General features: G+C 41.0%; 1 protein-coding gene across 1 annotated transcript in view; it reads left to right on the forward strand.

Annotated features, from left to right (window-relative positions):
* The window catches only part of DAAM1 (dishevelled associated activator of morphogenesis 1), a 127,173-nt gene that overhangs the window by 70,932 nt on the left and 31,596 nt on the right, over window positions 1-24,645 (forward strand). Inside the window, exons 4-16 of the mRNA XM_052646284.1 lie at window positions 1,064-1,135; window positions 6,676-6,770; window positions 8,729-9,062; window positions 10,046-10,156; window positions 10,275-10,378; window positions 11,531-11,597; window positions 11,819-11,936; window positions 12,576-12,714; window positions 12,999-13,057; window positions 16,100-16,287; window positions 16,765-17,064; window positions 17,372-17,479; window positions 23,667-23,696. Of these exons, the coding sequence (XP_052502244.1) occupies window positions 1,064-1,135; window positions 6,676-6,770; window positions 8,729-9,062; window positions 10,046-10,156; window positions 10,275-10,378; window positions 11,531-11,597; window positions 11,819-11,936; window positions 12,576-12,714; window positions 12,999-13,057; window positions 16,100-16,287; window positions 16,765-17,064; window positions 17,372-17,479; window positions 23,667-23,696 (1,725 nt within the window). The remainder of the gene's footprint in view (window positions 1-1,063; window positions 1,136-6,675; window positions 6,771-8,728; window positions 9,063-10,045; window positions 10,157-10,274; window positions 10,379-11,530; window positions 11,598-11,818; window positions 11,937-12,575; window positions 12,715-12,998; window positions 13,058-16,099; window positions 16,288-16,764; window positions 17,065-17,371; window positions 17,480-23,666; window positions 23,697-24,645) is intronic.

A 24,645-nucleotide genomic window follows, 5' to 3' on the forward strand; every position in this document is an offset into this window, starting at 1 on the left:
CACAAGAGGTATCAGGTGTACTAAGGTGCTCTCTGAATGTGAAGCTAGAGAAGAGCTGGAATTTTCCCCTTCAGGTTTGTTTTGTCACACAAATGACTTAAACTCATACAGGTCTGCATGGAAATCTGTCACCACAAGGCCATCTTCAAGTGGACTTGAGGCTCTGAAGGGACAGAAGCTACAGTCACCTGATTTGCGGGGAAGGTGTGGGCTCAGGTTGACAAAGATCTTCCATCCACAGAAGCCCTAGGGACTCTGGTGCTGACTTCAAGTCACCCTAGTTTGTAAGATGCAACGATTTAGAAATCGGTTCCTGAATTCCTTGGGTTTCCGTTCTCTTCAGCTCAGATATTTTCTTCCATTACATTTTCTCAAACTCACAAGGTGCCATGGCATAAGGGCTGGACCTGGGACAAATGTGTGTTCATTTTGTTGCTTTCCATCCGATGTTGGGCTTTATTTTACCTCCTCATCTGAAGCAGTACCTAGTTTTGGTCACGTCAAATGAGACCCTTCTTCAAAATATTTACTGTCTACTGGAGCATGAATAAACCAACTGCCAAAGTCTAGTTAACAACTGGCGAAATCCCACGGTCATTTTTAAAGACAACTTCCCCTGTTTTGTGAGTTTCATCCAGACATGTAATCTGGCAGTAGTGTCTTTAGCGCCACACAGAACCTAGAGGTCCTTTGTCCTTGCAACAAACACAGTCCCCTTCCCAACGTTCCTGCTCCCCTGAAGGAAAACAGCATCATCTTAACTGCGTGTGGCTAAGTTCTCATTTCATCTTCCCTTGCTCCCTGGTTCAGAACACGTACCTTTGTCACACCTAATCCTGACTTCAGCACTATCTGTGGACATTGGATCAGGAGTACCACCTTGATCAAAGGGACAGTCTGGTGATCTAAAGCCAACATTAAAAGACAGATATCTTACATCTCCATGTCTTCTAATGGTTTGTGTGGGCCATTGTCTGGAGGTTCTGGAAGTCAGATGTTTTTGTGACCATTGTGTATATCTGGTGGTATATCACTTTTTTTTTTTTTTCCCCTGTCCCTTTAGGACCAGGAAGAAAACAAGGGAGCAACGAGTTGGCCTGAGTTCTACATTGATCAGCTCAATTCCATGGCTGCTGTAGGTATCCTTTCTGTTCTCTGACGCAGTTTAAAATGCAAGTTTAGTACAAAGCATGAAGTTGCATAATAAATTCACTTAAGTAAGAACTACCAAATATCATTATCTCTCCAAAGTCCATTCCAAATGTTCAGCGTTGGGGGAGAAAGGGGAGGCAGGAGTGATACTTGGCAAAATGATTATTTTTCAGTATGTTTTATGTAAAATCAGCACATACTAAAATATAAGTGAGTTTAATGTTATTGGAGGAAATGTAATCATAAATCTGGCTTCTGTTCAGCTTTAACTTGCAACTGGTCTTATCAATCATGTGGAACTTGGATAGGGCAACACTATTCTAAATGCTAATACCATTTAGAAATAGTACAATGAAACTGTCCCTTCACTGTTCTCTTCCCCCTCCCCTGTTTTTTTTTTTTAAACTGAGGGTTTTCTTGGGTTCTTGGTCTTATAGGGTACCAAAATATTCTTTTACTCATATAAATAATAAAAAAAATTCATGAAATAGGTGGTTTAATGAAAAGGCATAATAGTAATAATGCTGAGATGTCCTTGGGAGATCCTTGGTAGGTGGATTTTTGATTTAGTAATTGCTAAAAAGGTGTTCTCAATGTCTAAAATGCACATTCCAGTCACATGGATATCTCTGCGATGTCAGAGTTTTGCGCTGCTTGAGGGATCCAGCAAAGATACACAGCAGAAAGCACATCATCAGCATTTGAGTCTTAATAGCTTGAATCCTGTCCATGCGAATAAAAGTTGGAGGTTTCCCACAGCAGAGCAGTCTTTGCCTCTGTGGGCACACTTCTGTATCTGTCAGGTTCAACTCTGAGTTTATTCCATTCAAGCAGCTGACAACTTCCATGGTATTTTCTCTCTCTCTCCGTTTCCTCCTGTCCCCAGGGTCCTTGGGGAGAATTCATTTCTTATCATTTGGAGCAAACATTCTAGATTGTCTAATATTTTGCTGCTGCTAAAAAAGTTAAAAACTGACTAGAATATGTGAATCATTCACACTTCTGCTAAACTTTCAGAGGCCTTGACTTTTTGTAACTTCCTCTTTTCTAGCTTTTCTTTTGATGAGGCTTCTTCTGCTGTCACACCGTGAATAAAATAAACAGCCTGGCACATGTGAACAGAGCTGTATAAATTATAGAAGAAACTGCATAAGCTTTTTGCCCCAAGGGTTTCTCTAAAAGCACAGCAGAAAAGAACAGAAAGTAACCACTAAATCCTTCTACCAGGCATCCGACACAATGATGAGAAAAGGGTGATCTCAGCGTTCATATGAATGTGTTAACAGAACATGAGGCTTGTGAGGGCCTTGGGGGATTTTCTCTCCATCCGCCTGAGCAATAATAATACAGAGCTATTTGCATTTCCTGCACGTAAAGGTTATTTCTGAAATCTTGTTCTTAGCTGTTAGGGGGGAAAAAGAGCTGTCAGGCAGGCTGTCTCTCTTTCTGATTAAGTCAGCCTTATTTGATGTCTAACATGGAAAGTTGCTCCTTTGTTAATGTATTCACTTCTATGAGCGGAGAAGTATGAAATAACTGGGTTTTTTCCTTTCTTCAAATTTTAGGGCAGTTCAGTTAATCTGTCCTTTAGTGACTTACTCCATGCCTTGTCTTGAGTTGGCCTGGCTTGTTTCCTGTACTAGAAGGTCCCCGATGTGCCAGTTTGTAGCACTTCTTCAAGAGCCTCCCTTTTCCTTCATCCAAATCCTTGGACTACCTTTGGCTACATTCACACATCATCTACATTTCAATTATACTTGCTTCCTAGTCTAAAGCCCTCTCCAAGAGTATCTCCAGGCCCTTAAATATTAGTGACTTTGCTCTTCTTTATGGACATGAGTGTGAACAAACTCTGAGAGACAGTGAAGGACAGAAGAGCCTGGCAGGCTCCAAGGGGGGTTGCAAAGAGTCGGACTTAGCGACTAAACAACGACAAATGCATTAAACACCAAGCAAAGCTTCCTTCTGCTCCTTGAAGGACAAAGCTAGCATCTTTTCAGGGATAAGGGTAAAGGCATTATAACAATTGATGAAATAATCAGGCCTTAACACTTCTGCATCTATAAAGGAGCAAGGAGGTCTGATGAGACCAGAAACCCTTTGCTGAGTTTTCTGTTTTTCTCACCCTATTAAGTGGCCACCACCTCCTTAGAGGTCTTACTAACCTCTCTGGAGAATTCCTGACAATGGAAATTCTGAGACATCATCCCTGGGGACTTGGAAAGGCACATGACTCTTCCTGGTCCTTTCCTGGCTGGGCAGCTAAGCTCTCTGGCTCTGCTTTGGGAGTTGTGGAAGGGGTGTTTATCCACATCGTCATCGTCCATTGTCTTCAGCACCAGCAGCGGCTGTTGCTATTTAGTGTGTGCCATGTGACAGGCAGACTAACAGGCACTTTACATGCTGTTTTAAATCCTTACAAGCACCCTCTGCTCTAAGTGCTACTTATAGATAAGGAGTCTGAGACTCAGAAAGGTTACCTTGCCCAAGGTCATCTCATTTGGAAGTGGTAGAGCTGGAATTTAAGTCTATCAGTCAAGCCTATCAGCTCAAAGACACCATTCCAGCTTGCCTCTCACTAGCTATTTTTTTAAAATCCTTTATCACTCTGGAAATCCCACGCCCCACCTCCCAGCTTTTCTGAGGTGGGACAGGCATCTGCAGAGTCTGATAAACAGTCCAAGTTGAGAACCGCAGCACTTACTGGTCTGTGAAGCCCTTTGTGGAACAAGCGCAGTTACTTTATGGAAGCCTCAGTAACAAGACTTCTTTGTTCTTTAAAGGACCCCTGAGTGATCTGTTGGCTTTTAAAGAGTGAAAAACAGTTTAATCAAAGGAGAGCGTGTTCCAGAAGGGCCTGGACTTTCTTGGTGTGTGGCTTCTGTGTGCACTCTCAGGGAGCAAGGATGTGAGGTGATGAAGTTCTATGTGCTTAGCAGGTTGGCTTATTGATTTCACACCAGTGAAATGTTTCAAAAAGAAGCTTACTTCCAGACTTTCCCAGCCAGGGATGGTTTCTGTGCCTGGTTTGTACATCTTTCTCCACCTTGCATGTTCCAGTGTAAACCTCAGGCGCTTTGACTGGAGGAGCATCTGCTAGGACCCTGTCCTTTGCCCGCTCCTCAGATGAGCAGTGAGTTCCTAAGTGGTTTGCACACCCACGGAGGCCACCACAGCCCTGTCCAGTGTATGCCAAGGTGCATCCTGGCTGTTTGGCATAGCAGTCATCTTAGGAAATGTAAGCCTATCCTCCTTTTCTATGGAAAACTGCAAATTTAGACTTCATAATGTGACGCTTGAAAACTTGAGACTTCATATAAATTATTTTATTTTGAAAAGTCACTTTAGAGTATCAGGTTCATCTACATAGAATCGATTTTCTGGATACAATAAACAATCTTAGATTCAACTCTAATTGTACTATGCACAGAAAAGAGGATAATGTCTTCTGTTTTGAGAGGAAAGTAATAGTTCTTATATTGGGAAAGGAAATTCTAATTTAAATTTCTTTTCATGAAACTCCCAACTCCTCTAGGGAGAGACTTAACGTAGTCTGCCTTTATTTGGAAGTTCCCCCTTCCCTAAGATTGTTAAAAGGATAAATATATGCATCATTGTATGGTATTAATGAACCACAATAAGAAATGTATTTAGTCTTTAATTTGGGAGGTTTGGGTGACTAAGCTTAGGAACAAGAAATGATGTTCATAAAAGTCTTGATCCTGGATTGTGAATTCAAAGTGATTGCTTGAGAGTCTAAACAAATTCAGCTGTGCCACAGGAGATTAAACATACTTGGCTAGATTTGTGCTAAATTTTCCAGGATATGGGTCTCACAGAGCCATGAAGAAATCCATTGGCTATTTGCACACACAGCCTCTTCCCCTGCCATCCTCTGGTGACAGCTGTCAGGGCACATCTCTAACAAGGGAACAGCTTTAGCAGAAATAATTCAAGTATACAAAACAAGACTTTACTGATTTTTATTTCAGTTGCTATGAATGATACTGATATATGTTTGCTTTGAGCTTTACCCCCCTAAGTGTGAAGTCAAATTTAGGTTTTAGTTAACAGTTACTTAATGCTTGTACTGTTAACATGAAAAAAATTAAGTAAAGTCACCCCTTGATGATGTGTGGTCCTGAAAGAAAGGGAGAGACTGTACCATTGAGACATAGGAATAAGAGCCAAATGTTTTCTTCAATATCCCAGTCTGTTTCCCAACCATGCATTTTATCAGAACAGGTAACAGGTAAAAACACTGAGACTGGACAAGCACATGTTAAAAGTAGGAAGGCGGCAAGGGACCTGTGGTTCTGTGGCTGGAGGTACCTAGGGCCTTAAGCCTTGGGATACTTATAGTACCAGGCTTCCCTGGTGGCTCAGTGATAAAGAATTCACCTGCCAGTGCAGAAGGTGCGGGTTCAATACCTGGGTCAGGAAGATCCCCTGGAGGAGGAAATGGCATCTCACTCCAGTATTCGTGCCTGGAGAATTCCATGGACAGAGGAGCCTGCTGGGCTACAGTCCATAGGGTTGCAAAGAATTGAACACCACTTAGTGACGCAACAACAATGACTTTTAGTACACGTAGGTGACCATGAGGTAAAAGGAATGAAAACAACTTTTTAACAAGTCTGTGAATCTTATTAGCATTCATGACTTTGTGATACCAACCGAGATCTGCTTCCTAGGGTCTTCCTCTTTGAAGTGAGGTCTACAGACTGCAGCATCAGCTCCGTCAGGAGCTCAGCATCTTTGGCTTCACCTCAGATATGCCAAATCAGGACCCACATTTAGCTTCCCCAGGAAATTTGTATCCTTGTTAAAGTTTGAAAAGTACTGCTGTAGTCCTGGGTAGGAAGAGAACACACACTCACTCACTCTCTCTCTCTCTCTCTCTCTCTCTCTCTCTCTCTCTCTCCCCCCCCCCCGATTTCCAAATGATGTTGAATCATTTCTAAAACTTAAGCATTTACTCTGAAGGAATTGTCTACCTTTGTGCCAAGTCAAATTTAATCGTTCTTCTTAAAAATAATTTGATGTAACAGAAAGTGTAAAAGATTACACTTTTTGGCTGAGGAATGAGAGATAGCATGGGAAGATTACTGCCTGCCTCTGTTTGATAGTGTGATAGTATCATTTCATTGTCAGAATGTTATATTTAACTACAAGTCTAATCTTTCTATCGAGTATAAACAGTAATATCTTCATCAGAGTCTAGTTATAGAATAGTTAGTTATATACGTGTTTGGAAAGCTTAATCTCTACTAAGATTTCTCCACAGTTTCTTAAAACTTTATTTAAAAATTCGAAAGAACTAACTTGTAATAGAGAGAATGATTTTGTGGAATTCTTGGTGCTTTTGCTCTACATGCTGGCTTATAGTAAATCTTAGTTACAGTCTCATTTGATTGTTTGTATTAAAAGTGATAGTAGCATGTACTCTGTGGGCTTGTTTTGCTTGTGCCATAATTAAAACATATAATTTAAAGAAGTTACTTTATAATTTTCTTTGCATAGAGAAAATCTCTGCTGGCTTTAGAGAGAGAAGAGGAGGAAGAGAGAAGTAAAACGATAGAGAGTTTGAAGACAGCACTGAGGACGAAACCAATGAGGTAATGGTTTACTAGGCAGCATGTACTACCTGTCTCTTTTCTTTTTCTTCTTTTCTACTTTCTTCCTCTTTTCTTTTTTCCCTTCCTTTTTCTTAATTTTTCTGTAATAGCCAAACTTTTGGGGTAGTCTTAAAATAAAACCATGTAATTAAACCATGGATGAAAGACCTTACACATTGAACATTCACTAAATTATTTTTCTTCAACTAAAAAAGATGTAGACAGGCATGAAGATGGCTAAAGGTAAAAGTGGCAGTCTGACAAGTGTTGGTACAGATGTGCAGAAATTGTGACCTCGTTCATTGATGGTGGGGATATAGAATGGTGCAACCTCGTTAGAAAACAGCTAGACAGTTCCTCGGAATATTAAACATTATGTTGCCATATGAACCAAACAGCGTTGCTCCTTCTTGATATATAGCCAAGGGAAGTAAAAATATGTCCCCTAAAACCTTATATGTGAATTTCAGCATTGTTTATAATAGCTAGAAAGCTATCCAAATTCTATCAACTGATGAATTCATGAGTAAAATGTGATATATCTGTGCAATGGAATACTTTTCAGCCATAAAAAGTAGTGGAGTACTGATGCATCCTACAACATGGATGGGCCTTGAAAATATTTATGCAAAGTGAAAGAAGCCAGACACAAAAGACCACATATTGTATAATTCCATTCACATGAAATATCCCAAAAAGGCCAATCCATAGAGACAAAAAGATAAGTGTTTGCCTGGGGTTAGGGAGAGAGGGAAATGTTCTTCTAGGGTTGATTAGGAAGGGGTAATGGTTTTCTTGGGGTAATTAAAATGTTCCAAAATCAGATAATGAACATGATTGTACAACCCTGTGAATATATTAAAAATCACTGAATTATAATTTTAAAAGTATGGATTTTATGGCATGTGAGTTTTTGCTTAGTAAAACTGTTATAAAAGATGGATTATCATCTACTGTATGCCTCCGACACCTTTATTAACACCGTTAAGGTTTGGTAGGATATGGGGTGCTATAGGTGCATTTCATTAGAATAAGATCTAGCTTGACTAGATCTTGGCTAGATCTTGCTCACACAGTTGGATGAAATGACTGGAAAATAAAGATTCCCTATATTTGACTAGAAAATGATAAGAAGAAGCTTCTGATTTCTCAGAAGTTATATACAGTTGTATGACAGAAGTTTTCTAGCCTACCCTAACTGTTTTCCTCTGTATATGTGTTCTGAATGTTAGTGGATGCCCAAGGCTAAATAAGTTTGGAAATTTCTGGAGTAATCTAGGATTTGTTACTTTGAACTTTTCAAAAGGCTTAACCTGCAGATGTACATTGTGAATTATTCTCATTGACTGACTTTAAACAAGTGTTATAAATATAAAAATGTTAGTATATAGTAATCAAGTATTGCTTTTATTTGTTTTATATATTGGGATTCCATATAGCATGTCATACAAAAGGAGGGCTTTGCTGTGAAACCTTAGGAAAATAGATTATCATTTGGCAAGTAAATATCCTGGAGTTTAGGGATGCTTTTTGACTTTCATTGGTGCGGAGCATGGTTGAGTCAGTGGTCAACCCTTAAACGTGCCTGGAGACTGGATGCTATCCTAACACAGGATCAGCAGGTGACTTTAACCTAAGGCAGATATCTGAGTGTCTTCTTGTTCCTCGTTTCCTATAGTTATAAGGTCTGTTAATTGGTTGTTTATATCAACTAAGATCTTTTCTAACTCAAATGGAGATTTTTTCCACACTTCTGGTTAGACCTGACCATTGGGTCTGTGCCAAGGAAGAGGCCTCCAATTAAGAAGACTTCATCAATGTAAACCTTCTGTTACTTTAGGACCTACATCTTCTTACTTTCTCCTGACCACCACCCCCCTAAACTTTTCTCTTAAGGGCTATTAAAGAATTTCAAAGAGACTTAAGTCTGATGCACTCTAACCTTCTTCTCATGACAGGTTTGTAACCAGATTCATTGACTTGGATGGCCTGTCTTGTATTCTCAACTTTCTAAAGACCATGGACTATGAGACCTCAGAGTCTCGAATACATACCTCTCTCATTGGATGTATAAAGGCGCTAATGAACAACTCTCAAGGTCGGGCTCATGTCCTGGCGCATTCTGAGAGTATTAATGTTATTGCTCAGAGTCTGAGCACAGAGAACATTAAGACGAAGGTGGCCGTGCTGGAAATCTTGGGCGCTGTGTGCCTGGTTCCCGGGGGCCACAAGAAGGTTCTGCAGGCCATGCTGCACTACCAGAAGTATGCCAGCGAGAGAACCCGCTTTCAGGTGGGTGCTGCCATGCCACATCTTCATTCCTGCCTCATGACAGGTGCCTTTCCTGGCCTGTGGGTGGTGGTGGGGGGGAGGCTGCCTAACTTGAAATTTCTCCCTGTAGTGAGCATTCATATGTGGCTTCAAGTATTTCCCTCCTCTTGGGTAAAGAGTAGAATATTCTTTCTGTAGTTGGTCATATGGGGTTGTGGATTTCCAGTAGTCCTCCCCTCTTACCTGCAGTTTTACTTTCCACAGTGCTAATGACCCGTGATCAACTGCTGTTTGAAAGTATTAAATGGAAACTTCTAGAAATAAACAATTCATAAGTTTTAAATTGTGCAGCTGTTGTGAGTAATGTGATGAAATCTCATGCCATCCTGCTCCATCCCTTCCAGGATGTGAATCATCCCTTTGTCTAGAATATGCACAATTTATACACCACCCAGCTGTTAATGGAGGAAAAAAACAAAGTCTATATAGGAGTATATGTAGGGCTCAGCACTACCCACGGCTTCAGACATCCAATGGGGATGTTAGAACACATCCCTTGTGGAGAAGGGAAGAATGTTGCACTGAATTTAAAAATGTAGCCCTCCCTCCTTTCTATACATTATATAATACACTTTTCAATCCACTAAATGGGTGTTCTCTGAAAATTTAACAGATTATCAGTCTTGATTTAGGATCAATATAAACACTGAAATTATGTCACCACGTTTTTTTATACTCAGAAAAAGCAAGTTAAATTAACGAAGCACAACCTTTTGTGTTAATACTTTGTATACATGTATGTATAAAAATATATGATGTAAGAATTTTGAAAGTAGAGTTTTTAGGACTAATCTTAAGAAAAAAAGATAGCTTTCTATGGATCGATGTAATTTTGACTCAACACAAGGTTTTAAAAATTAATTTCTGAGTATTAAAAAATTAACAAAATGAGTGTAAGGTAGTAACCATTCAGTCCTTTGTTTTCACATTTGTATCTTTGGTAGACGTTAATTAATGACTTGGACAAGAGCACGGGGCGGTATCGAGATGAAGTGAGTCTTAAGACTGCCATCATGTCCTTCATTAATGCAGTGCTAAGCCAAGGCGCAGGAGTGGTAAGAGTCTTCTGTGTCACAATCTAAAACATATTATTAAAGAACAATTAAAAAGAAAACTTACAAGTATGTTCTCTAAAGAGCTTAAAAATATATTCCATCACCCTTCTACTTTCAGGAAAGTTTGGACTTTAGACTTCATCTTCGCTATGAATTTCTGATGTTGGGAATTCAGCCTGTAATAGATAAATTAAGGGAACATGAAAATTCAACATTAGATAGGTAAGTCACACTGTTGCGACAGGAGACAGTTCATGTGTTTTCCATCTGTGTGGTGCCAGTCTGAACTACTTGTGAGCTAAGGAAGTTGAACCAGAATGTTAGACCAGGTAGTGACGTTTTTATTAGTAAGACTTTCTGCATGAAAGAAGCAGCGGATTGTGCAGAGAACTTAGTGCAGGTTTTGAGATTAAATGGGAATCCGTATCCTAGTGCTGCTGCCTACTTGCTCTGGGTTCTGATCAAGGTACTTAATTTTTGTGAACCTTACTGTTTCTATATCTGAAGAAATAGTGATGATGATGATGACATTATCTTCAAGGGCTCTTCTGAAATGTTCCTGTAAAACATGTGGAACCACATGGCATCTTTGATAGACAATCTGTGAATGTTAATATCCACTTCCCTGTTCATTTGCTTGTCTGCAAACTTTACGATTCCTAACATACCCTACACGTTTTCAGATCTTTCCTGCTACCACTCTTCTCCCTCATTCGTGCACGCCACCATGCTTCTTTGCTTAATAGGCTACAATCATGTAGACTTGCCGCAGGGCATTTGCACCTGCTGTTTCCTCAGCATTAAAACATTGTCCCACAGATGTCCAAATTGCTTGTTCCAGTGCAGCGAGATCTTTTCCAGTCGCTGTGCTCACATTCTTTACCTTACTGCACCTCCAGTATTCTCCACTCCCTTTACCTGCTTGTATATGTCTCCACAGAACTAATCATCCCCAGTATCAATAGTTAGGGGCTCAGTAAATATTTGTATGAGTAAGTGAAAGGCATGACCATTGCTTTGTAATCTTTAATTCAGTGGTCAAGCAAGTTACTTATATGGATCTATTTTTCCATGAAGAGATTCTGTGAGTAGAATCTGGACTTGGTTGCTTTTGGATTGTAAACTTTTATGAATTGTCTTCTACATGCCAGGCCTCCTAGGCTTTTAGATTTGTCTCTTGTAATGATCTCATTTCAGATACATGATGTCTTTTTTCCTTAGCACATAGTTAAGGGAAGGCATTCTAATTCTGTTGTGATACTTCTTTTAGAGATATCTCTGAAATTTTAGGAGAGGTCTTAGTATTTATGTCCTGATTCCTATGTACCTGTGTTTATAGGATGTTCTACTTTTAGTAAACTGTCTGTCTTTCAGGCATTTAGATTTTTTTGAAATGCTCCGAAATGAAGATGAGCTAGAATTTGCCAAAAGATTTGAACTGGTACGTATACTTACAATTATTCTGTTTTGACTCAGCAGCTCATAAATTTCCCTGTTGTAATGTGTGTCATAGAGTTGTGTAATGTAAGAGCAAAATCTCATTTCTGTTTTGCTACCTAAGTGGCAGGATTAGGTTCTGTTTGCCTTGGATTTGCTTACCTTACCCTGTAGGAATTGAAGAACTTGAATGCTTGATTTAGATTTCTTTTTTATATGAAACAGGTTCACATAGACACAAAAAGTGCTACTCAGATGTTTGAGCTGACCAGGAAGAGGCTCACCCACAGTGAAGCTTACCCTCACTTCATGTCCATCTTGCACCACTGCCTCCAAATGCCTTGTGAGTGTGTTTGTGATTTACATTGTTTGTGAATGTTGGGACATCATTCAGAGGTCTCTGTCATCTGAACAGTGGAGCTTAGGTTGGGTGCACACCAGGGTTTCCAAACCTTGGTTTTGTGACAGCCCAGTGTGTCTGCGAGCTTCCCTGGTGGCTCAGTGGTAAAGAACTGGTCTACCGATGCAGGAGACACAAGTTCGATCCCTGGATCAGAAGATCCCTGGAGAGGGAAATGGCAACCCATTCCAGTATTCTTGCCTGGGAATTCTCATGGACAGAGGAGCCTGGTGGGCTACAGTCCATGGGGTCTCAGAGTCGGACATGACTTAGTGACTAAACAACACCAGCAAAGTTGTTGCACAGTTTAAGGGGTGTTGTAAAGCTCTCAGAATAAAATGAATTATACCTCACTTTGATTTTAAAAATAAATATATGCCTTGCAACACATGTAGAAGGGGATAAAAATACCTCTCAATCATGTAAATGATCAATGATCACTGAGTGTCAGATTCCAGATATTTGGGAAGGGTAGGAAACATCTGTCTGGTTCTGTGACTCTGGTGGGTGACCCCTGTTGAAAAATATTCATTAAAGTTTTGAAACCACTTGAAGTATTTCCACTGTTCTTTTCTTTTTTAGACAAGAGAAGTGGCAACACAGTTCAGTACTGGCTACTGCTAGATAGAATTATACAGCAGATAGTTATTCAAAATGACAAAGGTCAAGACCCTGACTCCACACCTTTGGAAAACTTTAATATCAAGAATGTCGTCAGGATGTAAGTTGCTTCTTTTTGCTGCCCTTGAGATAACAGCAACAATGTAAGATATTTGTTTTATCTTACTCCAAAATAGCAGTTGAGAGAACTAAAGTGTTCTGGAGGTCAGATATGAGTTCCTATATGTATACATGTAATATATGTGTGTAACTTCTGAAGTTAAAATGGGTCTTAAGCATGCTGAGGACTTGCTTTGTGTTAAACAGTTTTTGTACCTAGAGAGCACGCAGTTAGCAGTCGGTCTTGTGCTTTTTGTAATGAATGCTCCTTTAACTATTATACAGGTTGGTTAATGAAAATGAAGTTAAGCAGTGGAAAGAACAAGCAGAAAAAATGAGAAAAGGTAAATGATGAGGTTGTGTTACTGGTTATTGGACAGCTAGCTCTCCTTACTGTATATTTTAGAAATTTGCATTGATGCTTCTTATTGACATTGGTGCATAAACAGCCTTTCCCCACCATCATGTCTTAAGGGCAGTGCCTAGTTTTTCTTGAATCAGACTATCTTAGTTGTCATGTTGATTCCTCAGTATTTTATCCTTTTATTATAATCATCTGCATTTTTTTAAGCATGTGCTGTTCAGTATTCCTTAATTCAGATTTTCTTAACTACCGTTCATGCCAACCTTCCTCATAACTGCTCTTTAAAGCACACTGGATTTTAAGAAATATAATAAGGGACACCCAGGGACTACCCAGAATTTTAAAAGCAAAGTTCAAGCCACTTGGTCTCAGCAGTCCAATTCTCCATTTGACCTTAATTTGGCACCAGTTATAAAAAGAGAAATCATGCAGAAAATCACTGACCATTGTAGACGTACATGTTGTGAAATGTTAACAGGCCAGCTATTGATGAGTGCCTCAATATGTCTTTGATATCAACACTTAGCATCAAGTAACTTGGGGGTCATGCCCATCACCATGACAACAACTCACAGAATGGATGGAACTTTTCTCCTCCTTCAAAATTAGCAAGTTAAAGTTGGACCCTTTGAGAAAACAGTCATACTCCTGGCCACTACTCTTTCATTATGCTGGCACATGGACTTCCTTTTCCCTATCCAAGTGATGCATTCATACCAGTGACATACAGTAGCACTCACCCCGATATTCAGTGTGTTGAAAAGCTAGTCCACAGATGCTAAAGCATTTCCTTTCCTCATATCACATTTTGTCCATTGAGCAGAAAAGCAGTCTCACCACTGGTGCTGGAAAATACAGAATAGGAAGTTCTGTTTTATTATGGGTTCCTCATATGAATTCAGATTGGTCTTAAATAAGTGGGGTTGCACATACATTTTTATAAGTTAATTCCAGAAACTTATACCGAAAGAATAGAGGCACTGGTTTACCCTAACTTGTAGGGTAAAGAGAGAGTTACACCAGAGAAGATGGTCAATGAATGAGTGAAGTTTTGGGGATATACCCTGAAGCCTGGAGACTCAGGTGTGTGAGTTGAAGAGAGTACTTAGGACATAAGCTTGGGAGTCACTCAAGTGGCAGGAATGTCCTGAATGGCTGCCAGGTCAGGTGCTATACTGGGCTCTGGGTCTGAGTCTCAGACTGCCCCTGACTGGTATGTGAGTAGGCTAAGTCCTTTACTCCTCCAGTCTGTCTCTGCAAAGTCAAGCTTGAACCTAATAGGGTTGTTGTGAAGATTAAATGAAAAATACAAGGACTTTAGCATAGAGCTTGGCATTTATTACTTGCCTAATGAATGGTAGAGGGCTTCCCTGATGGCTCTGTAGTAAAGCATACAGTTGCAATGCAGGAGACCATCTACAATGCAAGAGACGCGGGTTTGATTTCTGGGTCAGGAAGATCCCCTGGAGAAGGAAATGACAACTAACTCCAGTGTTCTTGCCTGGGAAATTCTATGGACAGAGGAGCCTGGCTGACTACTGTCCATGGCATCTGAAGACTTGGACATGACTTAGCAATTAAACCACCACCAATAAATGGTAGAAAATTTTGTAGGATTTAGGCAGTTGAGGTGGTACTAGGGGAAATGGCTGAGGTCAGTCAGAGAAAAGTTCCCAAGCCCTGTCCCTGATCTATAGAATAGACTCCTGCAATGGGATCCGGGGGTTCTGAAATGTTAGTTTCTCAAGTGGTTCTGAGGCTTGGTCAGATTTGTCAAAGGCTAGTGACCAGTGATAGGAAGTCAGGTCTTAAACAGTTGTCAACGAGGAATGAACTGGAGATAGGAGGAGGAAAGGGAGATACAGTGGGGTAGTTTTTAGATGTTGCTGAAGAAGTTAGGGAAGCATGCGTAGAGAGGTAGACGTAGGTTGATGGTTATCTTAACTCCAAGGCTGGTAAAATCCAAGGAGTTTAGTGACTTGAACCCTTCTCTGCAAACTCTTAACATTGGAGGACTCAGAAGAGAGAAAGTAAGAGACAGAGAAAGCAAGTATTTAAATGTGTTATCAAATTCAGAAACAGAGCCCAACTCTGTATAGCTCTGTCCCAGTGGGTTCTCTCTCTAGTGGGTTTATTGATATAAAAAGACTAGGGATTGGGACCAAGTATTTGAAATAAAAATGTGCAGCCTAAACCTCACTAGTCCTCTTTTCCAAAGAGCGTCACTCTTGTCAGTGCTAGTCAGCAGGTGTGCTGGCAGCATAAGCAAACATGCGGAATGGGATGCATTGTTCCATGATAGCAGGACTGGAAGAGTCAGTGGAACCACAGCTAAGAGCTAAAATTTTTCTTCTGTTACGTTTCTCATGCTCAGCAGGTAATCCTGCCCTGAAGGTGTTTAATGCTGAGATGATAAAATTTGCCCTCCCAAATTTTAATAATTGTTATGCCAGAGCATACGGCACTTCAAGTCCAGGGGGCCCTCGAGGGGAGTGGGAGCAATGGCTTCACATTGGGACAAACCCCGCAGCCACATTTCCTCCCAGAGCAGGATCCTCCCTTTCAGCCCCTCCACTAGTTGGACCTGAGCCAGCGAACCTAGCTAATGAACACTGGCCTTCTCTCATTCCCATTTTTAAGCTGTGAAAAGAAGTCCTATTAATAGTCACTTTCCATGAGGTGACTAAAGGGCCATTTCTAGGACAGAATTCTGAATTAAATACCAAGCAGGCCGTGTTCACCTCCACAGATAGTTGCCCATGCTTGTGTCCCCTCTTTGACACTGTGACTGGAGGGCCTCTTCCACCTTTTACAGATGCAGTTGATAAAAGTTGTTCATGCAAAGGCCCCTCCAAGCACGAGCACCATTGAGCCCATGAGTTGCTCCCTTCGATGGAGAAGAGGAATGATATGTGCCTAATAAAGAGCCTCCCAGTCAACCTCAGTCAATTTTCTGTTTGGAGAAAAATGCTTCAGCTTTGAGGAGTACACCATTTTCATGTCCAATTGTTTTCCTGTGTAGAGCACAATGAGTTACAACAGAAGTTGGAAAAGAAGGAGCGAGAATGCGATGCCAAGACCCAGGAGAAGGAAGAGATGATGCAGACCTTAAATAAAATGAAAGAGAAACTGGAGAAGGAGACCACCGAGCACAAGCAAGTGAAGCAGCAGGTGGCGGACCTCACGGCCCAGCTGCACGAGCTCAGCAGGGTAAGGCCCAGGCCCAGGGCCAGGTCTCCCTGGCTGGGCAGCAGCTGTGCCTCACTCCGCCTGGAGCCCCATCCTTAGGCAGTCAGCTCTGTGGGCAGGAAGAGAGCCTGAACCTTCTCCTGACCCATCACAGTGGTTGTACAACCTGCTGCCTCTGCTCACCCTGCACATTAGCAGAGATGGTTGGGGGTGTTCGTTCACCAATGCAGATCCTCTCACAAGAGTGAGAAAATCATGGTAGCTTCTTAAAATGAAAACTTGTTATCATGAAAACCAAACTGGAGGATGGTACCAGTAGTGAGAGACATAGAGCACCACGTACAAGTCCATTCGACTCAACTGCCCCTTAAAGCCCACAATCTCGGATGTGTGAATTTCCCTATAACATACATGTTAGGCAGAGTTTCAGACTCTCAGAATCGTCCAGTGAATTTACTTCTCCCATTGATCTTGCCTTTTCCTACTTTTATTTTTCAGAGGGCTGTCTGCGCTTCACTCCCCGGTGTATCCTCACCTGGAGCCCCCGGGGGACCCTTTCCTTCCTCTGTGCCAGGGTCTCTCCTCCCTCCCCCACCACCCCCACCTCTGCCAGGTGGAATGGTTCCTCCTCCACCTCCTCCCCTCCCCCCAGGAGGCCCCCCTCCTCCCCCAGGGCCTCCTCCTTTGGGGGGAATCATGCCACCCCCTGGTGCCCCCCTGGGTCTGGCACTCAAGAAGAAGAACATTCCTCAGCCCACAAATGCCCTGAAATCCTTCAATTGGTCGAAGCTGCCTGAGGTAAGCCATTTGTTCACAGTTGCCATCTCATGGACAGCATTAGCAGCCTACCATGTTGTCCCTGACAGGGAGACAGCCTTGGCTGTCCAATGGTTTCATTTTCTCACACAGACTTGAGGTTCTTACTAGCTCAGATATTTAAGTGATAAAGCTTCTGAAATAAATGACATGTTATTTAAAGCCAGCTCATTCTGAGCATCTGGTAAGCGAAAAATTTAGGAGCGCAGCACTTTTTAAAAAAATAACTGCATCTGTTCTTTTTGTGTCTAACTATAAACCCCAGCACTTATTAACTTGATGTTTGCAGAACAAACTGGAAGGAACAGTATGGACCGAAATTGATGATACAAAAGTCTTCAAAGTTCTAGATCTTGAAGACCTGGAAAGAACTTTCTCTGCTTATCAAAGACAACAGGTAAGAGCTTGTGCCCTCCAGATGCTAAAATAGTTAAGAAGTTCATGTTCTTGTGCATGATCCCTGGGCCATCTGCCTTAACCATACTGTGATGAGCATCTTAAGTCTAGGCCGTTTGGTCTACCCTGAAATGTTCCTGTAAATAGCATAACACTTGGGGCTGCATGTGTGACTAGGTGCCTGTGTGTGTGTGTGTGTGTGTGTGTGTGTGTGTGTGTGTGTGTGCATGCACGTGTGCATGTGTGCACATGTTGAAGGCATACAAGCTCCTTGTTGGAGAGAATCATATTCTGATGTGTGTCTAAACCTTGTCTCCACTGGTGGAAGGAGTCTGGATCTTCTTGTCACTTGCGCTAGTCAAAGCGGTCGCCAGGTGAAGATATTAGTAGAAGAATCACCTAACTTGTAGTGTTACCTCCCAGTGTTCATTTCTGAAGCTGTTTTAGTTACACATATATATCTCAAGGGGTTATTATCAGAAGTGGACTGCCTTGTTTATTTCTAGGACATTTTTGTTTTCTTTTTGGTTTTTTTAACAATGTTGTGTTTCATTTCTACTGTATAGCAGAGTGACTCAGTTATGCATATATTTATTCTTTTTTATATTCCTTTCCATTATGGTTTGCAACAGGGTATTGACTATGCTCCCTGCGCTATACAGTAGGACATTGTGGTAGGGCTGTTGAGTAGAAGGAATCTTCAAAAGTCTGGGAGATGGGAAGTGACTGTGAGTTGGCAGCTTGATAGAACCTAGGGGGAAATTTTTACTCTGTCAGGAGCGTGATCAATTCAGAAGCGGGGCCGTGAAGGCTGTGGAGATGGCAATGGGACAAACAGGACCTGAGGTGCTTCTGAAAAGTGAGCGATGTGATGGTTGTGAGAACGTGCGATTTGATGTGGCCGAGTAGGCAGCGTCACTTCGTGAGCCCTGGTCACATCTGTGTGGTACCTCTCATTCCTCGAGAGGGCATCTTAGTAGAGTTCACAGCCAAGTGGCTTGGTAGCAAGAGTCTCAGAAAAACGAGGAAAATGTGGAGTGGGGTCTTAGTCAATGGGAGATCTGGGAAGGGGAAAAGTGAGTCCCAGAGCATAAGGGAAAAAGCTCTAAGAATGAGTGGGGGAGAGAAAGGCTGAGGAGGAGCACAAACTGCATCTTGAACAGGAAGAGGCAGAGGCCAGGCGTCTGTGCAGGGGCTTTCCTCAGGCTTTACCAGGAGGCCCTTACCTCCTGCGTGAATCACGCCCAGGGTGGAGCATCCTTAGACAAGCAGCAGACTTCCTAGTCTGCTGAGGCTTGGCCTGGTTCCCAAGAAAGAGTGTCTCAGAACAGAACTGCCAAGCCCTGAGGGAGAATAGGGACTGAGGCTGGAGAGAAACAACATCTGAGGGTTTTCTTTTTCAAAATGGCCTTTGATGAAACTAAAATTGAGAAGGAAAAGCAGTATGGCTTTTAGCTAGAATATTTTCCCTTAGGTGAGTGAACACTTCCTTGTGGTACCCTTTATGCTATTTTAATAAAGTATAAAAATGCAGGCGGTTGCCTGCCATGACCGCATGACTCCAAAACAGGAGCTCTCAACCTGGCCTCCACCAAAGTATGAAGGCGAACTCGTGCAATGTCATACAGGCCAAATGAAGGAAAATGAAGAAAAAGAAGCTAGGACATTGTCCAGCTGAAAGCAACCTTTTCTTTCAAGGGCCAAACAAAGGATGTGTCGAGGGCTCTTGCATGGCAGGTACTTGCACCAGACTCACTGCAGAATGGTCACAACAGGCCTCTTCTGCCCTCTCACACTCACACTCTCTCTCTCTGCTATCCCAGGAAGGTTTATTCTGGGCTCTTCAGGACATTTTAGCCAGTTTCCAGTAGATTCAAAAAATCTTCTGACTTCATCGTGCATTCCATTGATTCCCTACTTCAGTTTCAGTCATTAATACTGGTCCATTCTGGTTGCCTAAGATGAAGGTTTGGGAACTTAGAGAAGTAAATAAAAGGAAGAGAAAACAGCATCTATTTCAAATGATGCTATTCAAGTCTGAGCTTGTGGATCGCATTTACTGTGAAGGCAGGTGGTTGAAAGACCCAAGTTTACAAGACTCATAATTAACTGCCTTTCAGCAGAAGGTGCAGAAGGATGCTGCCAAAATGCTCTGGGACAAATATGTGGACAGCTCTCAAGAGCTCCAAGAGACAGGGTTGCAGAAAGCCTAGCAACTGGGTAATTGTTTCCTAGCAACCAATTGCTGTTTAAGTAATCAGTAGTCATGCCAGTCAGGCTAGACCAGAACATTTCAGTTGCAGTTAACACTAAGTCGTAGACTGGTAAGTAGAATCATTTGTGACATTTCCAAGAGTGCTTCCCAGAGAAAATTTTCAGCACACTTGCTCAGCTGATTCAAGTTATGTTTCTCCTCTTGGTATAAGAATATGAGATGGGAATTTTTAAACCATAAATGTGTTTCCCAAGTGAAGGTAATTTCAACCATTCCATTGAATTTATTGAATGTTGAAAGACAGAAAATTGAAAGATGAAAGCAGTCTAGTTAGGAGCACACGGGATAAAGGAAACAGGGTTTCTGTCATTATGTCCCCTAATCTTGTAACTAATGGCAGAGTCAAAAACCTATGCATTTTCATTTTAATCTTGGCAATGCTCTGTATAATTGTTATCACACTGGAACTGCTCTCTTTTCTACTCCCAAATGAATACTGGGAACCTTTTTTTTTTTTTTTCCCTGTAATATCTTCTCTTTCTTCCTTCCAGAGTTATATAACCCTGACCAAGCTCTCAGGATTTCAGCCAGTTGTGTGACAAAGTAAATTTCTCAGAGAGGCAAAGAGTACATGAATACCATTGTCTGTGTGCATGTAACAGGAACACTACACAGAGTAAGATTTTGAAAAAATAATTTAAGCTTCAGTTTATTATAATTTAGGTGAACACTGATTAATGGCATATAGGAGAGATTTTATATATATACATGTACACACACACACGATATGCCCTGTTCATATGAGAAATATTGAGTCATTAAAAACTGAACAGATATTTATACTGTCTTTAACTCCAATTTTAAGAACAAGACCATTTCTATTCAGGATTTTTTTTTTCCAGTGTGGATATCAAAGGTGTGCAAAACTGAATATGTAAGCTTATGTGCCACACGAAATGAAATTTAATAGCATGCAGTTACTTCCCTGCTCACATTCCAGAAGTTCATTTAAAAGTCAATGTCCTAAATCTCAGAACCTCTTTTCCTCACTGAAACTGTGTTACACATGATTTCTAAGCCAGCCACAAAAGACTTATTTTAACACATAATGTAGCACATGGCATATTTGCACTATTTCAGATACATTTGAACTATTTATCTTCCTTTTGTGAGAAATTTCATCTTGAGATGTTATAAATTCATTCTCCCTATCTATGCAGTTGGTGGAGTGAAAATGAACTGAAGTTACTACGTCTAAAGGAAGACGTATTTCTGTCACAACAAATGAGCAACTGCTGTCTCCATTCCTCTTCTTCACTCTGCCTGGGGACACCCCTTCTTCATAGTTCTATTATTAGCACATAATATTTCAAAGCCTTTTGCTCTGACAGAGAACAAAAGATAACCTCTCTCCTAGGCTTAGAATCTGACTCTCCCCCTAATGTGTAATATACAAGTTGTTGGGGTCATTCTTGGGGTCCCATTTGGAATATTCCATGGTATCTTCTGATGTATCTTATGGATGGGCAAAGAAATTTCCTTTTTTATTCTTTTGACGTTTTTTGTTATTCTGTATATCTAGTTTCTAACATTGAACAATTATATGGTTTAGGACATCGATTCAATAAGCTTGATCTTTAGCCATGGCACATGAAGGCAGAAGGTAAAAACTATAAATAGTGGTTTTTCTTAGTTCCGCAGTAGAAGGTAGAAGTTCTATAGCTGGACAACATGGTAAGAGTTCATCAAATACAGGGTTTTATTTAAATATTAGTGCATGCATTTCTCTGGAGAGGGATCTCTAGCTTTTATCAGAATTACAAAGGGATCTCAGCCTCAGAAAGATTAAGAACCATTCATGTAAAAGTTGTCCTTGTCTATAAAGTTATTATTACATGGTGAAACCCTATCTCTAGGAATTTATCAGCACTGGTTCCTGAAAATACAAGCTCCAATTTCCTATTTAGTTTCCAAATCCTAATCCCTGTACCAAAAATCATCTGGAAAAATCAGGCATCCTGTTAGGTGGAGCCAAATGTAGACAGTCCTGTCATGTTTGGCCCAAACCAATTAGTGAATCATTTAGTTTCAAAGAGAATATCAGCTTATCTGAAATAAGCCAGGAAACATAATTATTTTTAACATTTTCCAACTTTGTGATTTTATTTACAATGTGATGATTAAAGGACTCTTAAAAAGGGGGAATCTCAAGACCTCCAATTAGCCAAACTCTCCCATGGCATTCCTCATCCTCACCTTGCAAAAGATAAGATAAATTACTTTGCTATTAACTGTTACACTTAGTGCTGCTGCTGGTTATAAACAGGAGATCTTGACCAACTGTGCTTCAGCTCAACTGAGAAGCAGAGCAATAGGCAAAGACATGGACTTGATCATTTGTCTTGAAAGGTAAAATAATTGTAATGTATGACAGCTTCCAAGTGTGGAGCTCATAAATATGTGACAGGTACTATACAAAATACCATATCTTCGTTATCACATTTAATCCTCGCAATAGTAATCCAGTTGTTTACTCCGTTGTACAGATAGTGAAACTGAGCCCCAAGTCACATCCCCAGCAAATGCTAGAGGCCTGGTTCTGTAGCCCACTACAGTAGAGTGAGAGGTCTTAATTTCTTGACATTGGGAACTTGGGGAGAATGAGTTACAGAGGGCTTCATACAAGTTTCTTCTTTGAAGGCCAGACAGGGAGAGTGGTTTATAAATCCAGCTTGCAACCTGTCTCTTTAAGAATGAAAAGTAGGGTAAGATGACCTCATGGAGTTCACTACACTGGAGTTTTTTCTGCTCTTGAACAGAGAAACTCCTTTTACAGGGAAAGAGTCCTGAGGAGTTTCAGGGTAAAAAACTTGACAGTTACAACAGGGACAAAATAAAACTGTGACATCAGAGGAAAGAAAGGTTTCGTGTGGTTATCAATTTATTTTTTTAAATGCCATTCCATAAGAGTAATCCCTCCTTGTATGGGTGGAGCCAGGGGAGGATACGTGTTGTTTCCCATTCGAAGAACGATGTGAAACAGCTCATCTGTGTGAAACTGGCCTTGGCAGTGCTGCCGGGACCAATGAGGCCTTCAGGAATCTGCTGAGTAAATGCTGGTTGTGCAAGTAGTTGGCCCAAAAGCTGGGTGTATTTTGCACACCGAAGCTTTATTCATGCCATCATGGCAAAAATATGCAAAGAAAGCTGTGACTTTCTCATAACATGTCAACTACCTCTTCTTCACTCCAAATCTTTTCTATGAACTATTTTAAACAAAGACTGTTGCCCTTGTCTCATGAACAACAGTCCTGAGGCAATGGGGACAGGACCACCAATGACTCTGTAGCCCATGAATTACTTATTGTCTCTTAATTGGAAATTCTCTTTTTCCTCATACCTCCCAGAGCATGCACAGGCATTGTTTGGACTTTCAAGCTATACTGAGGGTTGGTTTTACTGACTTATGTTGTTGAACTTGTCTTTTTTCTTTTCTTCATTCTTCCTCATGACACAAGAAGACAGAAGATTATTCTATCCACTCAAAAAAAATTTTTGCTGGAAGTGGTTTCCTCAAGTTGATGGAATTGATCCATATTTTCTGCTTCAGTTGTCATGTTAACTACATAGAGCCCAATGGTACTTTCAAAGAGGAGGATTGTTTTTCCTTCCCCAACTTGAACTCATTTCGGGGTGTTTTAAGTCCTTTCGTATCTGAATTTGATTTGCCACCATTGAAAATTGTGTATAGCACCTGCTGTCTTCTCTCTTGAACCTGAATGCTTATTAGTACCCTGCTTGTCAGTGTATCTTCAGCCAGACTCTCGTCTTCATCAACTCTCATTGCTGCTCCTGGGGCATAAATTACCTCTTACCCGGTGTCACTCATTTCCTTGACTTTCCTGTGTGTTGCTGTGATTTCTGAACTGCTTGTATCTTATTTGCTTTTTCCATGCCTCTGCCATGGCTGTAGGATTTCTTTGTGAACAGTAACTCCAAGCAGGTAAGTGAGCTAAAACCTCCACCTGGCTTAATATAACTCCTTGGTTCACTATAGCTCAAAATGTCTTGGTTTTCCTGGGTTTTTTTCTGATAGGGTAATGCAATGTCTAGTTAATTCCACATTGTGTTTCAACTCTTCACTGAATGTTTAGAAGTATGCCTGAAATCTCTGCACAATATGAAATAGTTTGGTCACATGTTGCCTCTTAATATAGACTCCATATTGCCTTTGTTTCCTTAACTATTATCCAGTTCCAGAACTGTTTGGTTTCCTTATGTTTTTTAAATGTCATGATCTATTTTTTAAATTGATCCTGACCTTTCATAAAATCAGACTTGCCGTATATCAAATCAGTCTGTTTTTACCTTGATGCTTTATTTACTCAAAAGATATTGTATGTATAATTGCCTTATGCCTCTTCCGCCATAAATTATGGCCTTCCTTGCTCACAGCTTTCTGTACAGCAGCAGAGTGTGCAAGTCGTGTTTTATTGTTAATTGAAGTAAATTGAACTAATGCCTTGAACTGCGCACTCCCTGTTGTCCGTCAGGCTCCAGGGTAATGAAAGGTACCATCTGGGCCTGGGAGCTTCCTATTGCACATGAAGACGTTTGGGAGGTTTTATTGTTCAGCTTTCTGAGTATTCGGGATGCAAATGGTTCTGGGGTGAATGGGCCCTGCAAATGGCTGGAACGGCAGTGGCACGCCTCAGCTGAGCTTGATTCATAGTGACAGTCCTTCTGTCTGCTCTCCACTGGGATTTGGGGGACAAGAGGAGGGTAGCGCTCATTGATAATTTATGCATCTTCAACTTAGAAGCACTTTGTTCTTCCAAATAATGCTTTTTCAAATGTGGGTGGTCAGCTTTTCTTGTTATTTTCCTTTGTCAACTAGATTTTAGCCTTTGTTTCAGTCCCACCACCCCCCTTAATTCCCCTCACCATCTCAG

The sequence above is a fragment of the Budorcas taxicolor genome, chromosome 10 (genome assembly GCF_023091745.1).
Source record: "Budorcas taxicolor isolate Tak-1 chromosome 10, Takin1.1, whole genome shotgun sequence".
NCBI classification, from domain to species: Eukaryota; Metazoa; Chordata; class Mammalia; order Artiodactyla; family Bovidae; genus Budorcas; species Budorcas taxicolor.